Source organism: Manis pentadactyla, chromosome Y (genome assembly GCF_030020395.1).
Source record: "Manis pentadactyla isolate mManPen7 chromosome Y, mManPen7.hap1, whole genome shotgun sequence".
Lineage (NCBI taxonomy): Eukaryota > Metazoa > Chordata > Mammalia > Pholidota > Manidae > Manis > Manis pentadactyla.
Genome location: NC_080039.1, coordinates 32,388,634 through 32,405,270, shown reverse-complemented (window position 1 = coordinate 32,405,270; position 16,637 = coordinate 32,388,634). Strand labels below are relative to the sequence as shown.

Here is a 16,637-nt window from a genome sequence, read left to right as displayed (position 1 = left end):
CTGTGCATCTCTTGTATCTGTCTGTTATGCTTGTCCATTCTGGGTCAGAGTGTCAGAGCTCGACGCGTGTGTATAAAAGATACAGGTGCAATGGCCCTGCATGGTGCCCTCTGGGTGAAGGATGGGGTCCCTGCCGGGCAGCCGCATGGATGCAGAGGACACCATGGGACACGAATTAAATGAAAACAGGCTCCAGCCCTTCCCTCAATCACTTGGGTCAAGAGCAGAAGCCGCTGTGGCTGGTGGAGCAGGAAATCTGGGGAGAGAGCTGGTGCCCATCTGTGGAGGGGACCGGAGATGGGGGTGACCCAGAACATGAGATGCTTATTTCAGGAACGAATCTGCACTTGTATGGGAATGTACTGGAATTCCAAGTTGGCCACGAAGGATACTGCTTCGCAGATATCCCAAGAACGCTTTCATGTGGCACAGAAGGCAGACGTCTGTGGAGCAATGGGCAAATGAGCCGATGCTCCAATGTAGCAATGAAAATAAATGTGTCTAAACATCGTTTAAAAATGGAAACAGTCAAGTTCTAAGCCTTGGACAGCCTGCCTTTGCAGGACTTTGATTCTTATGTCTACCGGACACACTGAAGGCTCAGTAAAGAGCTACGATCAGCTTGAGCGTTTCAAAAGATGAGGAGCCTAGGACAGGCCAGCTCCCCGAAAATAAGCCACATTCCAAACAATTCCAAAGCATGCCTAAGAAAAACAAGGAAAAGCCTCATTCCCCGCCCACAAAAAACTTAGTAAATCCTGCTTCTGTTCATTTCTTTCTCTGCTTTTCCTTGTTTGTTTCCCGTTTGTTTGCTGAAGGCCACAAACTATGGGAGCTTAAGGAAAAATAAAAGGGGTAATGTTGGTGAGCATGAGTTGGAAAAAGTCAGATCTGGCAAGAAACAGCCCGGCTGTGGACCCAGCGACTCATGTTATCTCACCATCTTGAAGTCACGTGATGACATAAGATTCTAAAAATACTGTACTTGTTGCTTTAGAAAATATTCAAAAGAAAAATGTTGTCGTTTAATCTCATGCATCAATATCAATTATACATTAGGGGCCATGCCTTTTGATATTTTAAACTGTGCTGCTATGGTACATATAAGCTGCTGTCATTCACACCACATATAATTTGATGTCCTGATCCACATTTTCTGTTGCTTTGTCGATCCTGCTCGATAATTCATGCATTAACCTCAAAATACCTGCAATATACTGAATAGTTTTGGTAAAGTTATTATCCCTGAGGAGCTGAGCATTCTTGTAAAGTTAAAAGTCAAATCTGATGTGTGGTGTATAGGACAGGTGGTAGGGACATGGATAGTCAGTCATACAGAAATTCACTGGGAAATACTATCTTTTGATCACTGTGCCAAGTCAAAATCCAGACAGTAACTCAAAGCTTCTGTCCAATCAAGATAAAACACACAGAGACTCAGAAGCATTTCTTCTGTGACCTGGGAGTTTGTTAACAGTGTGTCTTTTTTTTTTATTGAAGTATCATTGATATACAATCTTACGTTGGTTTCAAATGCACAACACAGTGGTTCAACAGTCACCCGTATTATAACATCCTCACCCCCCATTAGTGCCGTTACTATCTGTCAATGTTGAAAGATGTTACAGAATCTTTGCCTATATTCTCCATACTGTACTACCGTCCTGGTGACCAACTTAAATTGTGATGACGAATTACCGTGCCCCTTTATCCCGTTCCCCCCTGGTAACCACCAGTCCCTTCTCAGTGTCTATGAGCCTACTGCTGTTATGGAACCACGCATCTTTAGTCTCTGCATTTTGGGCCCTGCCATGGGTCGACAACAGCATTAAGCCCTCGGTGTAATGTCAAATGGGCAAGAGGGTGACAGACCATAATAGCCATTAGACGTCCAGTTCCATGCAGTCATTTATTCAGTAGCTAATTCGGTGAGCAGGAGCCGACCATTCCTCAATGGTCTGCACACCTTCCTGTCCGGTGTGACCATCTGCTTACCTGGGTCACAACAGACGATGTCGCCGGTCTGGTGGTTTTGTTGTGTGCACAGACTTCCGGAAACCAGCGCACGTGGTAGCGACTGACGCTGGGATCTGAAACATCAAAATGCACAAAAGAACAGTGTGGAAGTCACATGGTACCAGCCCAATGCTCTTAAAGCGTGCGAGAGAAAGGAAGAAAATAAAATTCTGCCGTGACCCAGTAACGCACACATGAATTACAGGAGGCGTGCACGCCTTGCAGAATGCTGCTTCATGTTTCCTTATGAGCAGCGAAGTTGGGGGATGCACGCTGCCGCAGGAAAGCCTGTGCTGATGTGGAAGAGCTGAGCAGGGAACACGTCACAGTCACAGCCCAGGGATGCCAGCAATGTCTTGGGAATAACGCTGGAGTGGTTCCTAGGACAGGTCAACCCCTACAAGACAGGGCCACACTCGGCAGCTGTTTGCTTAACTCCTGTGCTGGAAGGAGGGTGGAGACATCACATGCCTCTGAAGCCTGTATTCTTCTGATAAACCTGGTAGAGACGCTACTGAACCCAGGCCAGTAAAGCATTTTCCTCAAAGAATGGGCTGATCAGACGTATTCCCGTTTGAACCCTACCTATCAGCGGCTGCAGGGGTGCATGGCGTCCCCTGCCTCACCGCATACATCCTGGCCTCCCATGTATTTGTACTGAAATGCCACTCAAAGTCTCAAGGACAGGCGAGAAGACAGACCCTTTCCACGTCCCCATTCCCAGGGGGAGCAGCCCATGCCATCCACTTCTTTCCTTGGGCAATCGGTGGAAAAGAGAAAATGATGACAAGAGAGTCTCTGAGCTGGGAAAGAAGGGGGATGCTGTGAGGTTTATAATCACCCCGGCTGTCCCAGGCGGGAGAAGCCGGGACTTCTGCAGGGAACGAGTGTCTCCGCCTGCATGGAGGTTCCCAGAGGGCAAAACGCTTCGATGAGACAGAGGCAGGGAGGCTGGTGGTGCAGTGGGAACCGGCCCTGCGCAGCACTTCAGAATGAGAAAAGAAGAAGTTGAAGTCAGAGGAAATAAAGAGGCACCAAGCGGGCACTGGCGGTGTTTGGTTAAAAGCAGACCCCTTACTCAAGGTGTGAACTTTGGCCCGGCAGACATCAAAGACATTTCAGGGGGAGGAAAGAATTACACGTTATCCGTAAGTATGAATCAATCAAGAGCAAATTCAACAAGAGGGCTGCCCTGGGCAGAGCGGTGAAGCAGCCACCCAGCAGCAGCGGCCCTCGTGGCTCATAAGCGTGCCGCACAAATGAGAAAGAAAGGCACACATTTGACTTCGTGGCAAAAGGCTGTGGATAAACACGGGAGGTGGAGAGAGGCAGGGCATGTGGCCGAGGGTTCCGATTTCACATAGCGCGGCCGGCCTGTCTCCTGGAGAGGCCGGCCTGTCTCCTGGAGAGGCTGGACGGAGAGAGGGCTGGCGGAAGGACTGGCCCAGGCTTCTGGCCGGCAGGACCCACAGCGTCCTCTGCGCCACTGAAATGTTCCTGCGTGGTGGCCCCTGGTCAGCCCCACCTGTGGAGCAGCTGAAATATGGCTAACGCAGCCACGGGATCTACTTCTGAATTTTCATTTATTTCATCAGCCTCAATGGCCACAGGGGGCCGGGGGCTGCCATCCTGGGCTGAGCAGTTCCAGCCACAGAGAAGAGCCAGCGAGAAGCGCTGAGTGGCGACAGCGCATGACTGACACTCTTTGCTCGGGAACAGCAGGGGACAGGTTCTGGCTCACTGTGACAGTTACGGGATGTGCGACCTATGCCTGTGGGCATGCTAAAAGGGCCCTACATGTACCTTGTGACATGACGGTACCTCCCCAGGAGGCACTCAGGGGAGCGGGCATGCACCCTGCCTTCAGCTCTCCGCGCCTAACACCACAGCCCCCACCTTCTCCGTGGGCCACCTGTGTTCCCCGGACTTTCAACACCATCTGCCCCTGCTAATGGCTCCCACCCAAACTGTTCTCCTGAAGACCCGCAGCCCCCAACTGCCTGTCCCAAAGACACTTTCCAAACTCAATTTCTAACCCTATATTCTCGATCTGGGGCTTCAAGTTGGCCCCCTGCTTTCACGTTGCCTTTTACCTACTCACATCTTCTCATTTTCTGTATTTCTAATGTTCAGACATGATGCTCTTGCTGTCCCTGGGGGGACTGTCCCTTCCTGCCTTCAGACAGCAAGCAGTCAGCTGGAAGCACTCCTTTCGTAGGCAGGCCAGCCACCCAGAGGTCACACACCCCTCCCGGCAGGTGCTCACCCTCAGGGCCACTGGCTCCTGCCCTCAGCACCCCATGCCCAGGTACCCCCATGGCGCACGCCGCTGGAACTGTTCACACTAGCCGCCCCTGGGGCTGCTTCGCGGGGCCCCGGTTCCCTCCTGCAGGAGCCCACCAGGCAGGCCCCTGAGCACAGCTGCCTGGCTCCCGCTGCCCCCCGGCTGGCCCTGCGCATCTCCACACACCCACCTCTTCCTCTTTGCACACTGGGAGTAATAAGCCCTCTTTGCAATGGCAGTTCTCTCTTGATTTGCTGGCCTCACCAAAGCTGCATAATAACACCTACATTTGTAAGCCTGATTAAAACGAACACGTTGTCTTCTGCCGTCTGTGTGGCACATTTTCAAAACACACACATCACTCCTCGGGTTTTCAAGCTCCATCAAAAGGCGGCGTGCATCGTGCCTGGATGTCTAGACAATCCCCATTATTCACAATGGATTAGAAAATCACCGTGAACGCCGAGTTAGCGAATACTGAACAGCCCTTGTTGAGGAGATGCAGGCTTCAGTTCTAATGAACCTCAGGTCACAACGGTTCCGTCTGCCAGTTGATACATATCTTCTCTTATGTGTGCTTGTGTTTAAAGATGCCATATGTAACATATATTTCTTGTAAGGTCTTAATTGTCTTATGACTCTATAGCTTACACACGCTAGTTGAGAAGTTTTTATGATGGTGTCCAAGCGCGACCGTGGATTCCTTTAGCCTTCCGTGAAAACTCAAGATAGTTACCGTCCACTGTACTTTGTTTTATAACTTCTCAAGAATCGCATATTTAGCCACTTTTTATGTTTCCTACAGCTTCATCGCACACACATTCGACATCCCTCTAGGCCCTTACAGAGCAGCCTTGAGCATACACCAGCAAAGTCTCTCTTTTTCTGAATGCACCACGTTTCTGATTCATGAACACCAAAGGCCAACAGCTCATACCTGAACAAAGCTTATCTCAGTATCTTATTTACTGTGAGGTATATTACAGTTTTCATGCTTAAAAGGCTTAGAAAGGCTAGGCAGCACTTCAGCAAATACACTTGGGGGCCAGTTTAAATAGCAAAATCTCCCAACGAAAAGCAAGGCAGTGCAAAAAAAAGAAAAGAACAAAAACAATGGCTCTAAACAGACCCTGCAAAGGACGCTTGTTTGCAGCCTGGGAGCTGAGACAAGAAGGCACAGGGTCGCCCTGCTGGGAATGTGTACACAGGGTCCTCAAATTTATCGCCACTCTGAGCATGTGCATCTCCGCACAGCACCACAAAAGTGTCACGAGCATTGGTTTGGGGGTTCCACGTAAATGTTAGTGAGTAGATGACTCTGTCAACACAGAACCAGGGAATAACGAGGATCGACTGATGCTCTTACCATTTTGAAATCAGTAGTAAAAGGTAGCCTCTTGTGTTACATGCCTAATGAATTCCACATTTTCCTTTGTTGCCTTAAACCCAATCTTCACACTTTAGTGCTAACATATTGGACGGGCAGCATTCAAATTATATCCTTCTATTTAAAGAGTGGTCACTGGCGGGCCACTCAGCCCAGCAGGCTTTCCCACATCTCCCACGCAGCCTGAGCAATATTTTGACATTCTTCATCACCACCCTTTTCTTCTTGAAACCCTTGCTTCCTTGGCCTGTCACAAATCTCCGTCTTCTCTGATCCCTCTGGGCATGCGCTGTGTCCTCTGCCGGGTCATCCCCGTTGTCCTGCTTTCAGAGCTGGAAGTTCCTCCACACAGGTTCCTTCTCTCGTTCTCATCGAAACTCTCTCTCGGTGTCCACGTCTGACCTCTCCTGAGATCCAAGCAAGGAAAACTGTGTAGTTGTGTAGGCTGTGCGCTGCCTAATTCTGGGGAAAGTCAGAGGAGCGCCTTCACCTCCTACTGCACTAACTCCTCCTTTTCTCCACTGCCTCCGGGGCATTTTTAAACTCAAAATGCTCACCGCCCCATCTGCTGGTCCAATGCTGCCCTCACTGCAGGTGATGCCCCCCGCCAGCCTCCAGCTACAGATATGATCTCGTCTTCCCTGTCACCGTTCATGTCCCTCAACCCATCACCAAGTCCTCTTGATTTTATCTGCTGAATATCAAACTTAGATTTAAAATTGCCTCAAAGCATTTTTAACGGTGCCCCCCAAACTGAGTTTGGGGACATTAAAAAAACAAGAAAATACCCACGTTTGTATCTGTTAGTTGACTTGCTTCCATGGAAATCATTTATACAGTTATCTCATCTTTAGCTTCACCTTGCCAATTACTAAAATCCTGAGAGCTTATATTTTAGGATATGGCTCCAGGACCCAGTCTATAAACATCATTATATCAACTGCTTCCTAAGGGGACAGCCTTGAAAAGGCTATGATAAATGCCTCATTGATCTGGTTCTTGAACCATTATATTCTTTATATATATTATATATTCTCAATATATATTATATTCTTTATAATGTACATTGAAAAGTTTTTTTTAATATGGAAATTTACTTTCAATATGCTTCAAAAAGTATTATTCCATTTATTTCTCAATATATCTAACTCTCAGTGTCTGGTGTAAATGAAGGGCTGCAAAATTTTTAATTAAATGTTCATCTCTAAGTTCAGAGAAGTCTAATGATCCAGAATGCTGAGGTCATTGAAATTACAGCTCTGAGGCACAGAGGTCATCTTGGGGCACCACAGAACAGCTGTCCTAACAGAAAATTGAAGTCACAACTCTGGGGCGGGGGACATGCATTTGGAAAGGCATCAGAGAATGCCAGTTCCATCAGGGCAGGAATCTCTGTCTCTCTGCCATGCCTCTTGCAGAAATAGTGCCTGGCATGCAGGAGGTGCTCAGTAAATGTTAGTTGAAATGACATGTTTTCCTGGGATAATTCCTCGTTCTCTTTATTTTTGTAAAAATTAAAAAAAAGCTTTGGTAAGACAGAACTTTTTGACTTTGCACAGTTAAGAATTCTGAGCACTTACAAGACATAAAGTACTTCTGCACAGCAGAAGGATGAATGTTTTCTCTCTGTCTGAGCTAACTTTTCATATTTATGGGGTACAAACACTAAGACAGAAGCCAAAAGCCAGAACAACAATCTGTGGATTCTATTATCTCTATTATCACGCAGGAAAAATGAACGAATGGCTATAGAATAATAAAATTACTAGTTAACATTATATAAAGGGAACTATTACTTTTGCAAAAACATTTCTTCTACAAATTCACTGTCAAAGGTGAATTACAACCAACTATCACATGCAAATAAGCTGAGAAGGGTGCATATTTGACGCCTGACTCCTTTCCCTACAAAATTACATGTTGCCTAAGTCATACAAAAAGCCTGAAGCTCCCTCTCTGGGAAATTTCAAGGGAAGTGCATAGATTTCTGCTGGTTCGTCCTTAACTACACATCCAAAATCAACATCCTGCCCACCATGAGTTTCAGGAAATGTGACATCTATTGACCAATTTCTTCTTACAACTTTGTCTTGATGAGTGTACAAGGACCTCTTCTATGTGATTTATCACTGGTGGGACTCAGTCGTAACTCAAGAATACTCAGCTACGGTGTCACAGCTGAAAACCACTTGGGAGGGGTCTATTGAGCTGCATATAACGCACACAAGGTATACTTTTTTAGGGTTGAGAAATCCGGAAAGCCAGCCAGAACTTTCTTTCCCCATCATTCCATTCCATCAAATAATGCTCCATTCCATTCCAGACCATTCTAGTACCCTCTATTTCGTCACATTCCATTCCATTCCACAACATTCTATTGCATTCTACAGCGTAACATTCCATCCCATTCCGTTCCATAATGTTCCATTCCATTTGTTTACGTTCCACTCTTTCGGGACAGAATCATATCCCACATTCACATTCTATACAAAATTCATATGATAGTAGGGCTGCGTGTTGATTTAAAAGGTGTCTCCCTTCCTGCATTTATAATAATTATGAATGCACTTGTGTTATAATGTCTGGGGAAACTTTGGTTTGGGATTCTGTAGGTCACATGGTGGCTGCCTTCTAAAGCTTCTGGAAGGAGGAAAAATGTGCAATAACAGTGCAACACACACTCTCCACCTTGGTCTGCTCTGGACCCCCCCAAAGGTTGCTACAACACCCACCCACCAAGTGCTTCTGCAGAAGGGAGCACCGCTGTGTTTTCCTATGTTGATTCTGTTTCCATATTTAAAATAAAAAAGGAAACAGGATGGATCTAACTTAAGGAAAAGGGCTTTTGGGAAAAATGCAAAAATTTAGTTAGAGGATGACTTTTCTTAGTACTTAGGTAAGTGGCTGTGTGATGTGGTAGAAATGAACCCACATTTGCAAACTCTGACACAAATTAAGCATTCGGTGCTACAGCTCTGGTTCACATCCACATTCTACCTCTCAGCTATCTCCTGAGCTCTGGGATTATTTAAAGTAATGTGTATGTGTATTTATGCAAATACACAGGCATACATTTACATGTATACACATTTATGATCTTGAGGACAAGCATGATCACTTAGCTGTCAGTGAAAATATCACGTTTGTAGATTTTTAAGGTGTGAATTCTCCTATCACTGACACGAGATGAATCGCAATCTCAATAAATTGGATCTCAGGTTTTTGTGGAGAATGAACAACTAATGCACATGTTTATATAAAAATGCAAAGGACCACAAATAGACAATACAATTTGAAAAAAGTAAATAATTGGAAGACTATTATTGAAAATATTTATAAATCCATAGTGGCTAAGACAATGTGGGGACATATGCCCAAAGACTCTATAGAAAGATCAAAATTAACTTGCATATAAATAAATAAATACATACATGCATACATATATATTTCAGTTCCCACAAAAATGGCACCACAAAGCTTTGAGGGAAGAACCATGTTTAAATAAATGATGCTAGGTCAGTTGGAGATCAAGAGTGAAGAAAGAGAAAGAAAAGAACACTGACTCCCTCAATTCTGGGTCAAAGTCAGCCTAAGAGAGAAAGGTTAAATGGTGTCGATTCCATGAGATAAGGAGACTGTGTCTGCGACTCTTGTATAAGCAAAGATTGCTTACACGAGACAAGAAGCCACTAACTGTAAGGGAAATAAAATGCTGAATCGATCATCTCTGAGCATACAAACCATTAAGAATTAAGGAAAAAAGGTAAGCGGGTCAGAGTGAGAGAAAAACTTAAAATACACAAAGCCAGCAGATGACTCAGAACTCCAAAGGTAAAGGACTGTTGAAGGGCAGACTGGCTAAATAGTTCCTGATGCAAATCCAACAGGTATCAACATGACACCCGAGCTGTCACTACACAGGTACCCGAATGGCTAAACTTTAAAAGGTGGCAAGTTCCACCTGGCGGAGAGAACGTGGCCCAGCTGGGAGCCTCGTGATGGGAATGTCCGTCGGGACAAGCACTTTGAAACGCTGTGTCTTCTAAAGCTCAGCTATTCAGGACCTAAGAATGTCGCCTCTGGGGGAGAACACTAGCACCGAAGATGGGTGTTCACAGGATGTTCACAGCAGCACAGTTCCTAGTAGCCCATCACTGGAGCAAACCAAGTCTCTACCGACAGCTGAAAAGGTACCTGAACTGAGGTGCACGAGGGACAGCCATGCGGCACCAGAAATGGATGACTTACTGCTTCATGCAGCAGAATAGGTCAGTTACCTACTTCCCATGTAACACCCACTGCAACAAGGCAAATACAGACTGTGATTCCATTTGGGTAAATTTCAAACACAGGCAAGACCAGTCTTCAACTTTAGAACCCATGATGGGGATGGTTACTACTGATATTTGCCTGATGGTTGCTGTAAGGTGTTTGCATTTTCTGTATGTATTTCTTGCATTTTCGATATTCTATTAGCAAAATGTTCTGTAAACTATATCATATTGACATATAATTCTAATTTGAAATTGATAAATATAATAGATCACATTTCATAATTTAACTATTTTTGATAAAACTATTATTAAACTTAGTAATATGGATACATTATATAATTTTTAGTTTAATAAAAAATATTAAGTGAAATGTAACTTTAATTAACATGATAGTAATGTTAATAGTAATGTTATTTAAGCTGCAGAACGGATGTCAACAGCTTGGAAGAAAATTCTGAAACAAAAAGAGCCCAAACACTAATAGACCTTAAGGCACGCATCTGATAATCTCAGTGAAATCGTGTTTCAGAAGAATTAAAAATGTATGTTAGATTAATATGTATGTCAAATAATTCTATGAGTACTATTTCAATATTACAAAATAAATATTCTCAGAATAAAGACAATGGACCAATAAAGAAGAATTTATTCTAAAGTTAAGTATTCAAATATTAATAGAAACAAAAAATTTATTCTAAGGATAAATGTTCATCGCAGTATTAATTATGTTATGGATATCTGAAGGCACCTCCATGTTTTATTGTAGCGATGGTATGTTATGATACTGTGGTGTATCCATAGAAGGCAGCAATTAAGATGTTATGAAAAATACATGACAAGAGAGAATACTCATGTATTATCATATGAAAATGTTTCACATGCTTATTATTTACATACCACATTTATGTAACAAATGAGGAAGCACACACGCAAAGGAAACTTCTGAAGTTTTCCACCAAAATGCTGTTTCCATGAAAATGATACCGAGATAAGTGACTTTTTTTCTGTTTTTCCAGATTGGTTGTGTTATGGGTCTTTTCAAAATAAAAAGCTGATTTAGGACAAAAATTTACAGTGCAAAATATTAAGTACTGTGAGGGCTTTGGACACAAGATCAGACTTGTAGGAAAGAAACGAAGATAGATCAATATCCCCGAGATGTTAAAATCTAGGCCGTCAACTTGCTGATTTCAAAACTTGACACAGATTCTGGGAGTCCACAGAACAGCAAGATATGTTTTAGAAAAAGAAGTACTGAAGTGTTTTGTTCGGCTACTGTTTTCCTTAGCGTGAACACCAAGACTGGACATTGCCTTCTGCACAGGCACTGCTATTTCACTAGCTAATTAAAGCAAATACCAGATAGAAAACGTGTGTGCGCACCTTCGGTCTTTTTCCAATAGACCTTCACCTGCAGCTGGTCGTCTTGGTAGAATGGAGCTCCGATTTCCAGGAGGCGGGTGGGCGGTCTTCTTGGAAATGGGGGCTCTATGTGCACCAGACTTTTTCTAGGTTTCCCAAGTTGTTCTTCTGCAACAAAGAACAGCATTCTAATTCACTTGTTAAAAACAATTACACAACCTGGTATTCATCCCAGTACATTTAACTTCATTCTATTATGCATTCCTAATTCAGTGCCTATGTTTTACAGTGAAATGTAACATAAAACTGCAGACTGTTACATGCTCAAGTTGATGCCACCCCCCTTCACGATAGGTCGGGATACGGGGTACCCAAAAGCCTATTACATGTCATCCCCAGAATTTCAGTTGTTGATTGATATGAATTCAAGGCTTGAGAGATGCTCTGACTTAAATAAGACATATACGTAGTATTTCTCATTACAGATTTCTTTTGTAGTTGTGAAGGAAACACACAAAATAAAATTAAAATACAGTATCATGGAAACAATATGGACAGCTCTTCTTAGAAATATCAACATTACACATTAATACCTGGTGCAAGACCTTAAATGGAAATATTGTTCAACTGTGTTTTAAATAACAGGATTTCAGTTCTTTACAAGCCCATTTATGCTTCTCACTCCTTTAATAATCTGTGATGTGGAGCATTTGCCTGTGTATAATCAAGACAGAAGTTTAGATTGTATGTTTCATCTCTAAGTGACTAGTCTTCCTACTTTCTATTTTATGCAAACTTTTATTGTTTATTATATAACAGAGTTTCCTATAGCTGAAGATCAGACTGGTGTTGGTTGACTGAATGACTCTAGTGCAGAAATATGTCAACACGTAGGCAGGGCACATGGAAAGGACAGACAGGTACATACTTCAGTCCTGGGAACATGTTTGGGACTCGAAGGTGAGCCCTCCACTTTCACTAGTAAACAAAACTGGAAGGAAAATAATTTCTACCTTTTCTGAGAAGGAATGAGGTCTGATTTAGACTCTTTATAGTACTAAAGTTAAGAGAATTTAGTGACTTATTTTTTTTAATGTCAAAAATTCGATTAATTTTAACAGAGAGATTTGGGGTACTTTCTCTCCTCCCCACCTTTATTTTGGAGAGTTAGAAGAATATTCCAGTTGCATGAGGTGACTGTAAAACAATTAGAATCTGCCAGTCCTGGAAATATATTCGTCCTGCCTCCAGAAAAGCAAGCTGCATTTCTATTCAGGACAGTGTTACGTCTTTCTTCCTTCAAGGGACCCTTTCATAAAACTGCATGAACATTCAGCCTTTGCTTGCATAGAAATTTTTATCACTAAAACACCTAGCAGTCTGCAGACTTGTAAAAATATAACTCAAAAAAATAAATTACATGCTGACATTTACTATTCTCCTTCCTATAAAATATAATTTCCCCTGCTTATACTATAAAGCTGTAATTATTCTTCACTTCTAGTTGGTTCATGATGAAATATACAATGTTCTTGTAAAAGTCATAGACTAGTGTTTATGAGATTATATATCATCATCGGTATATAAAATCCTGACAAATGTTCCGCTATATCCTGCATAATCCTTTATAAAGCCAGACTCCTGTAGGACACTGAGCCCCAGATAAATGTGTTACGACAGGTACTTTACATTACTACTTTTAAAATTTTCCTTTAATACTTTTCTGAATCCATGTGACAAGAAGCAGTGAATCCTTAGAAAGTGGCCTTTGATGGGTTAGCTTTCATATCTGTTTATTGGTCAAGTAAAACATGATCTACTTTAACAAGAAGATTAGGAAGTGACATTAACACTCAGAAAGAACCTCTCCACTGGAGAGGAGCTGGTTGACTTGTAGGTAACAGAGGGATTCATTTACTTTCACAAAGATTTCTGGACTGACGCTGACGGACTCTGACGTCTGCTGTGGGCACAGAGATAATCCATGTTCTCTGAGCACATGAGATTCTGGTTCTCCAAGTTGGGGAGGCGTAAGTCTAGACCCCACACAGTGGAGGCTATCATCTGCATAAGGAAGGGCACCACTCCCTCAGATCACAGAGGACAGGAGATGGTAAACATGTGGGAAAGGGTAGACATGCCTCTGTTTATGGGGAACCATGCAGCTTCCGAGAGGGAGGAATTTAGGCCACACTGTGCAGTGTGGCTTAAGGTATGTGTCACAGAGAAGGTTTATAATCATACTCGGGGCAGAGGGAGCAGCTAATTAGGGGAGATCTCCCCAGAGGACATAAGCTCAACAATGGCCAGCTTTCATTGTGAGAAGAAACCTGTACGACGTTATGGCAGTCCACAATGTCACACCAGGTTCTAGTGTGGCAGGGCTGTTGTCTATTGGAAAAAAAACAGAAGGAACTCAAAAGTTAAACTTATTTTATACAACAGATGAAACTCCCAGCACGAGAAACCAATGAAAATGTCTTGGAGGAAAGAGAAGTTTAAAGGGTTTTGGTCTGAGAGGACAAAGGGCATAAAGAGTGTAATTCAGGAGAAGTAAACTGCAAAGGTGGCCAGGTGACGCTCATGGGAGCGGACCTCAGGCGAGGACCGTCTGCTCCATGACTCATGCTTTCTAAAGACCGGCTGCATCTACAAAACGGATGTGTAAGAAAGAGCAGGAAGAGAAATACTAATTAGGAGGCTGTTTTAATTTATAAGAAGGAGGCAACAATGGCCTCAATGTGGAAAAGGCTCTGCAGATTCCACAGAGCATTTGAAATCAGAGAGCAAAGGGCGTCCTAAAGAATAGATTTCCAGAGGAAAGGGAAGGGAAGCCTGGAGAATGGCCTGTGGATTTTTGGGCTTCAACAAAAGGGTGAATGGTGGGGCCCTTTGAGGCAGGGCAGCCGGGGGAGAGCAGGTGTGAGAGGGAAATCGAGAGCTCAGGTTTGGGTATGTTCCGTGTGGAACACCTGTTAGCCATCCGAGTGCCGATGCCGAGCGAGCCGCCGAGGGCAAGGTTTTGGAGATCAGGGGTGGTGAGGCTGGCAGGTGTGGGAACCATTAGGCTATGGACGGTTATTGAATCCATATGGCGCAGGGACACCTTCTGTCAGGCTGCCTCAGCAATCCCGTCCTGCCTGCCAGGGCCGAGCTCTCTGCACACAATGCTCTGTTGCAACCCTCTGCACCCGCCCATCTGGCTGCTGCATTTGGATGGGAGGACACCCTACCCTGTGAGCCCACAGCGTTCTCATTCCCAGGGATGCGTGAGGAACACCGCGGCACTCTGTCCCCACCACCACCTTAGTTCCTTCTGCTTGCATGGCTCCTACAGTCCTGCATACAATGGACTGGTCTTTGTATGATCGCATTTACATGGTTATCTTCCAAATTCACCATTAGGCACTTTCAAGGCACAGATCAAAATGCACGCAGTGCTGACAGTGATCATAATGTCTGTGCACGTGGGAGTGTATTTGCATGTGGTGCGTATATGCATGTCGATGTGTGTGCATGTAACTACGTGGTTCCATACAGCGTATAGAGTCTATGCGGTACAAATATTCTATAGCGTACACGTTCATAGTGTAACGGAGTGAGTATTCCCATCATTAGACAGTCAGGGCTTCATGCATAAGCACACATTTCAGTTTGATGAATGACTGAACAAACAATAGGTTTAATAAATGAATAAAGTAGCTAAACACAAAAAAGGTCTCGTGAGAATTTTCAGGCGTAAGCTGCACTATACCCAGACTCACACACGAAAACAGTAGATGGTTCAGATTCGGCCCCTAAAGAGACTCTTCCTCAAGCACGTAGGGAGCTCTGTTTCGAGACCGATTTTGAAAGCATCCTTTCAAACAGACCTGCCCGTTTGGATCCTATTGCTCGCCCGGTGGGAGAAGACAATTATGAGTAATCAGTGCATCTAACGCCGGAGACCGGGCTTGCCCCCTTGTAAATTCAAACCAGCTTTAAACACATTCGTCTTCTCTCTCAGCACCAGGCTCGCTGCATGATGAAAGGCAGATGCCACGGGGCTCTGCCAGCCCAGGGAATGAACGTCGCCGGAGCCCCACCCCAGTGGCCTGCTCCCTCTCCCTCCTCGAATCTGCTCGATTGTCAGCCTATCTGGGAGCTGCCCCACCACAGGCTCTGAGCAGTCCCCACTTGCACACAAAGCCAGAAACATCAAGCCACTTATTTTCTAGCTCAGAAATGAGTGACACGCAACGCTCTCCTCCTGCTTTGCTCAATTCATAGCAAACACGCTAGTTTAGAAAAAGGGGAAATAGGGAAAACCAAAATGAGAACGATTTACTCACTGGACTATTAGGTAGCTTTGCCGGCATTAATTATGGCCTCTGTGGAGCAGCAATAAAAGTGGGCATGTCCTAGTTTTAGGTGAAAGCAAAAGTTTATCACTACTCCACGGAATTTTTATTTCCCTTAAAAACAAGCATGCATAGGCACCAGGACCCAAAATTATGTAAATATAAGAATGTGCTGGCATGAGACCTAAGTTTTCATGTCAAGTTTCCATTATGACACCAAAATACTGCACATAAAGTAGATAGAAATAAAGAAAAATCCAATACATGGCTATTGGTATGAAGTTTTATGCATCTTCATAAGATGTAAAGAAAAAAAAACCCTCTTCTTCGAGGGTGATGGCTCGGTAGGTGGAAAACCCTTGGGAAGAACTGTTAAGTCACTTACTGTGGTGGGTGGTGTGTGTGGACGTGAAATGAAGAGCGGCCTTTGGACTCTTGAGGCGGGTCTGTCCCCAGTACGTGATGGCCTGCAACTCCACGCTGTAGTCACAGTCCGCCTGCAGCCTCTCCAGGGTCACGGAATTCTGAGCCTGTGAAGGAAAAGAACACGTACAGACTCCAGGACAGGCCCGCTGCCTCTCACCCTCAGGGCACCGCCTCACACGTCCCCGAGAGGCAGACTAGCTTCTGCCTTCCGTATGCCCTCGATGCCCTCAGATCACTAGGGAGCTTCCCAAGCAATCACCATGAGGGGTCATAGTCACTGCTTGAAAAGATTCTCCTAGGGACCTTTAGAATCTGAAAATCCAGTTTTATTATGGATCAGAATAAATTTACTAGAAAGCCTTGAGGCTAATTATTATTTTTTTTTTGGAAATTATATTCCTAATCCTCTCTGGCAATTGTCTGGAAATGAATGTTTCATTCCACCACCACCCCTCGCTAGATACCGCCTCACAGAGCAAGGACCACTGTTTGTAATAAACGTACAGAGGTGCATGTTCGCACATACCTAGACAAACTATGAACTGGCA

General features: G+C 44.1%; 1 protein-coding gene across 2 annotated transcripts in view; it reads right to left on the bottom strand.

Annotated features, from left to right (window-relative positions):
- Nucleotides 1-16,637, bottom strand: part of LOC118935946 (anosmin-1) — a 154,452-nt gene that overhangs the window by 8,011 nt on the left and 129,804 nt on the right. For both annotated transcript variants that reach the window (XM_057496347.1, XM_036932618.2), the window contains 3 exons: nt 16,049-16,193; nt 11,345-11,491; nt 1,996-2,090 (listed from right to left, as the gene is read on the bottom strand). In XM_057496347.1, the coding sequence (XP_057352330.1) occupies nt 1,996-2,090; nt 11,345-11,491; nt 16,049-16,193 (387 nt within the window). The remainder of the gene's footprint in view (nt 1-1,995; nt 2,091-11,344; nt 11,492-16,048; nt 16,194-16,637) is intronic.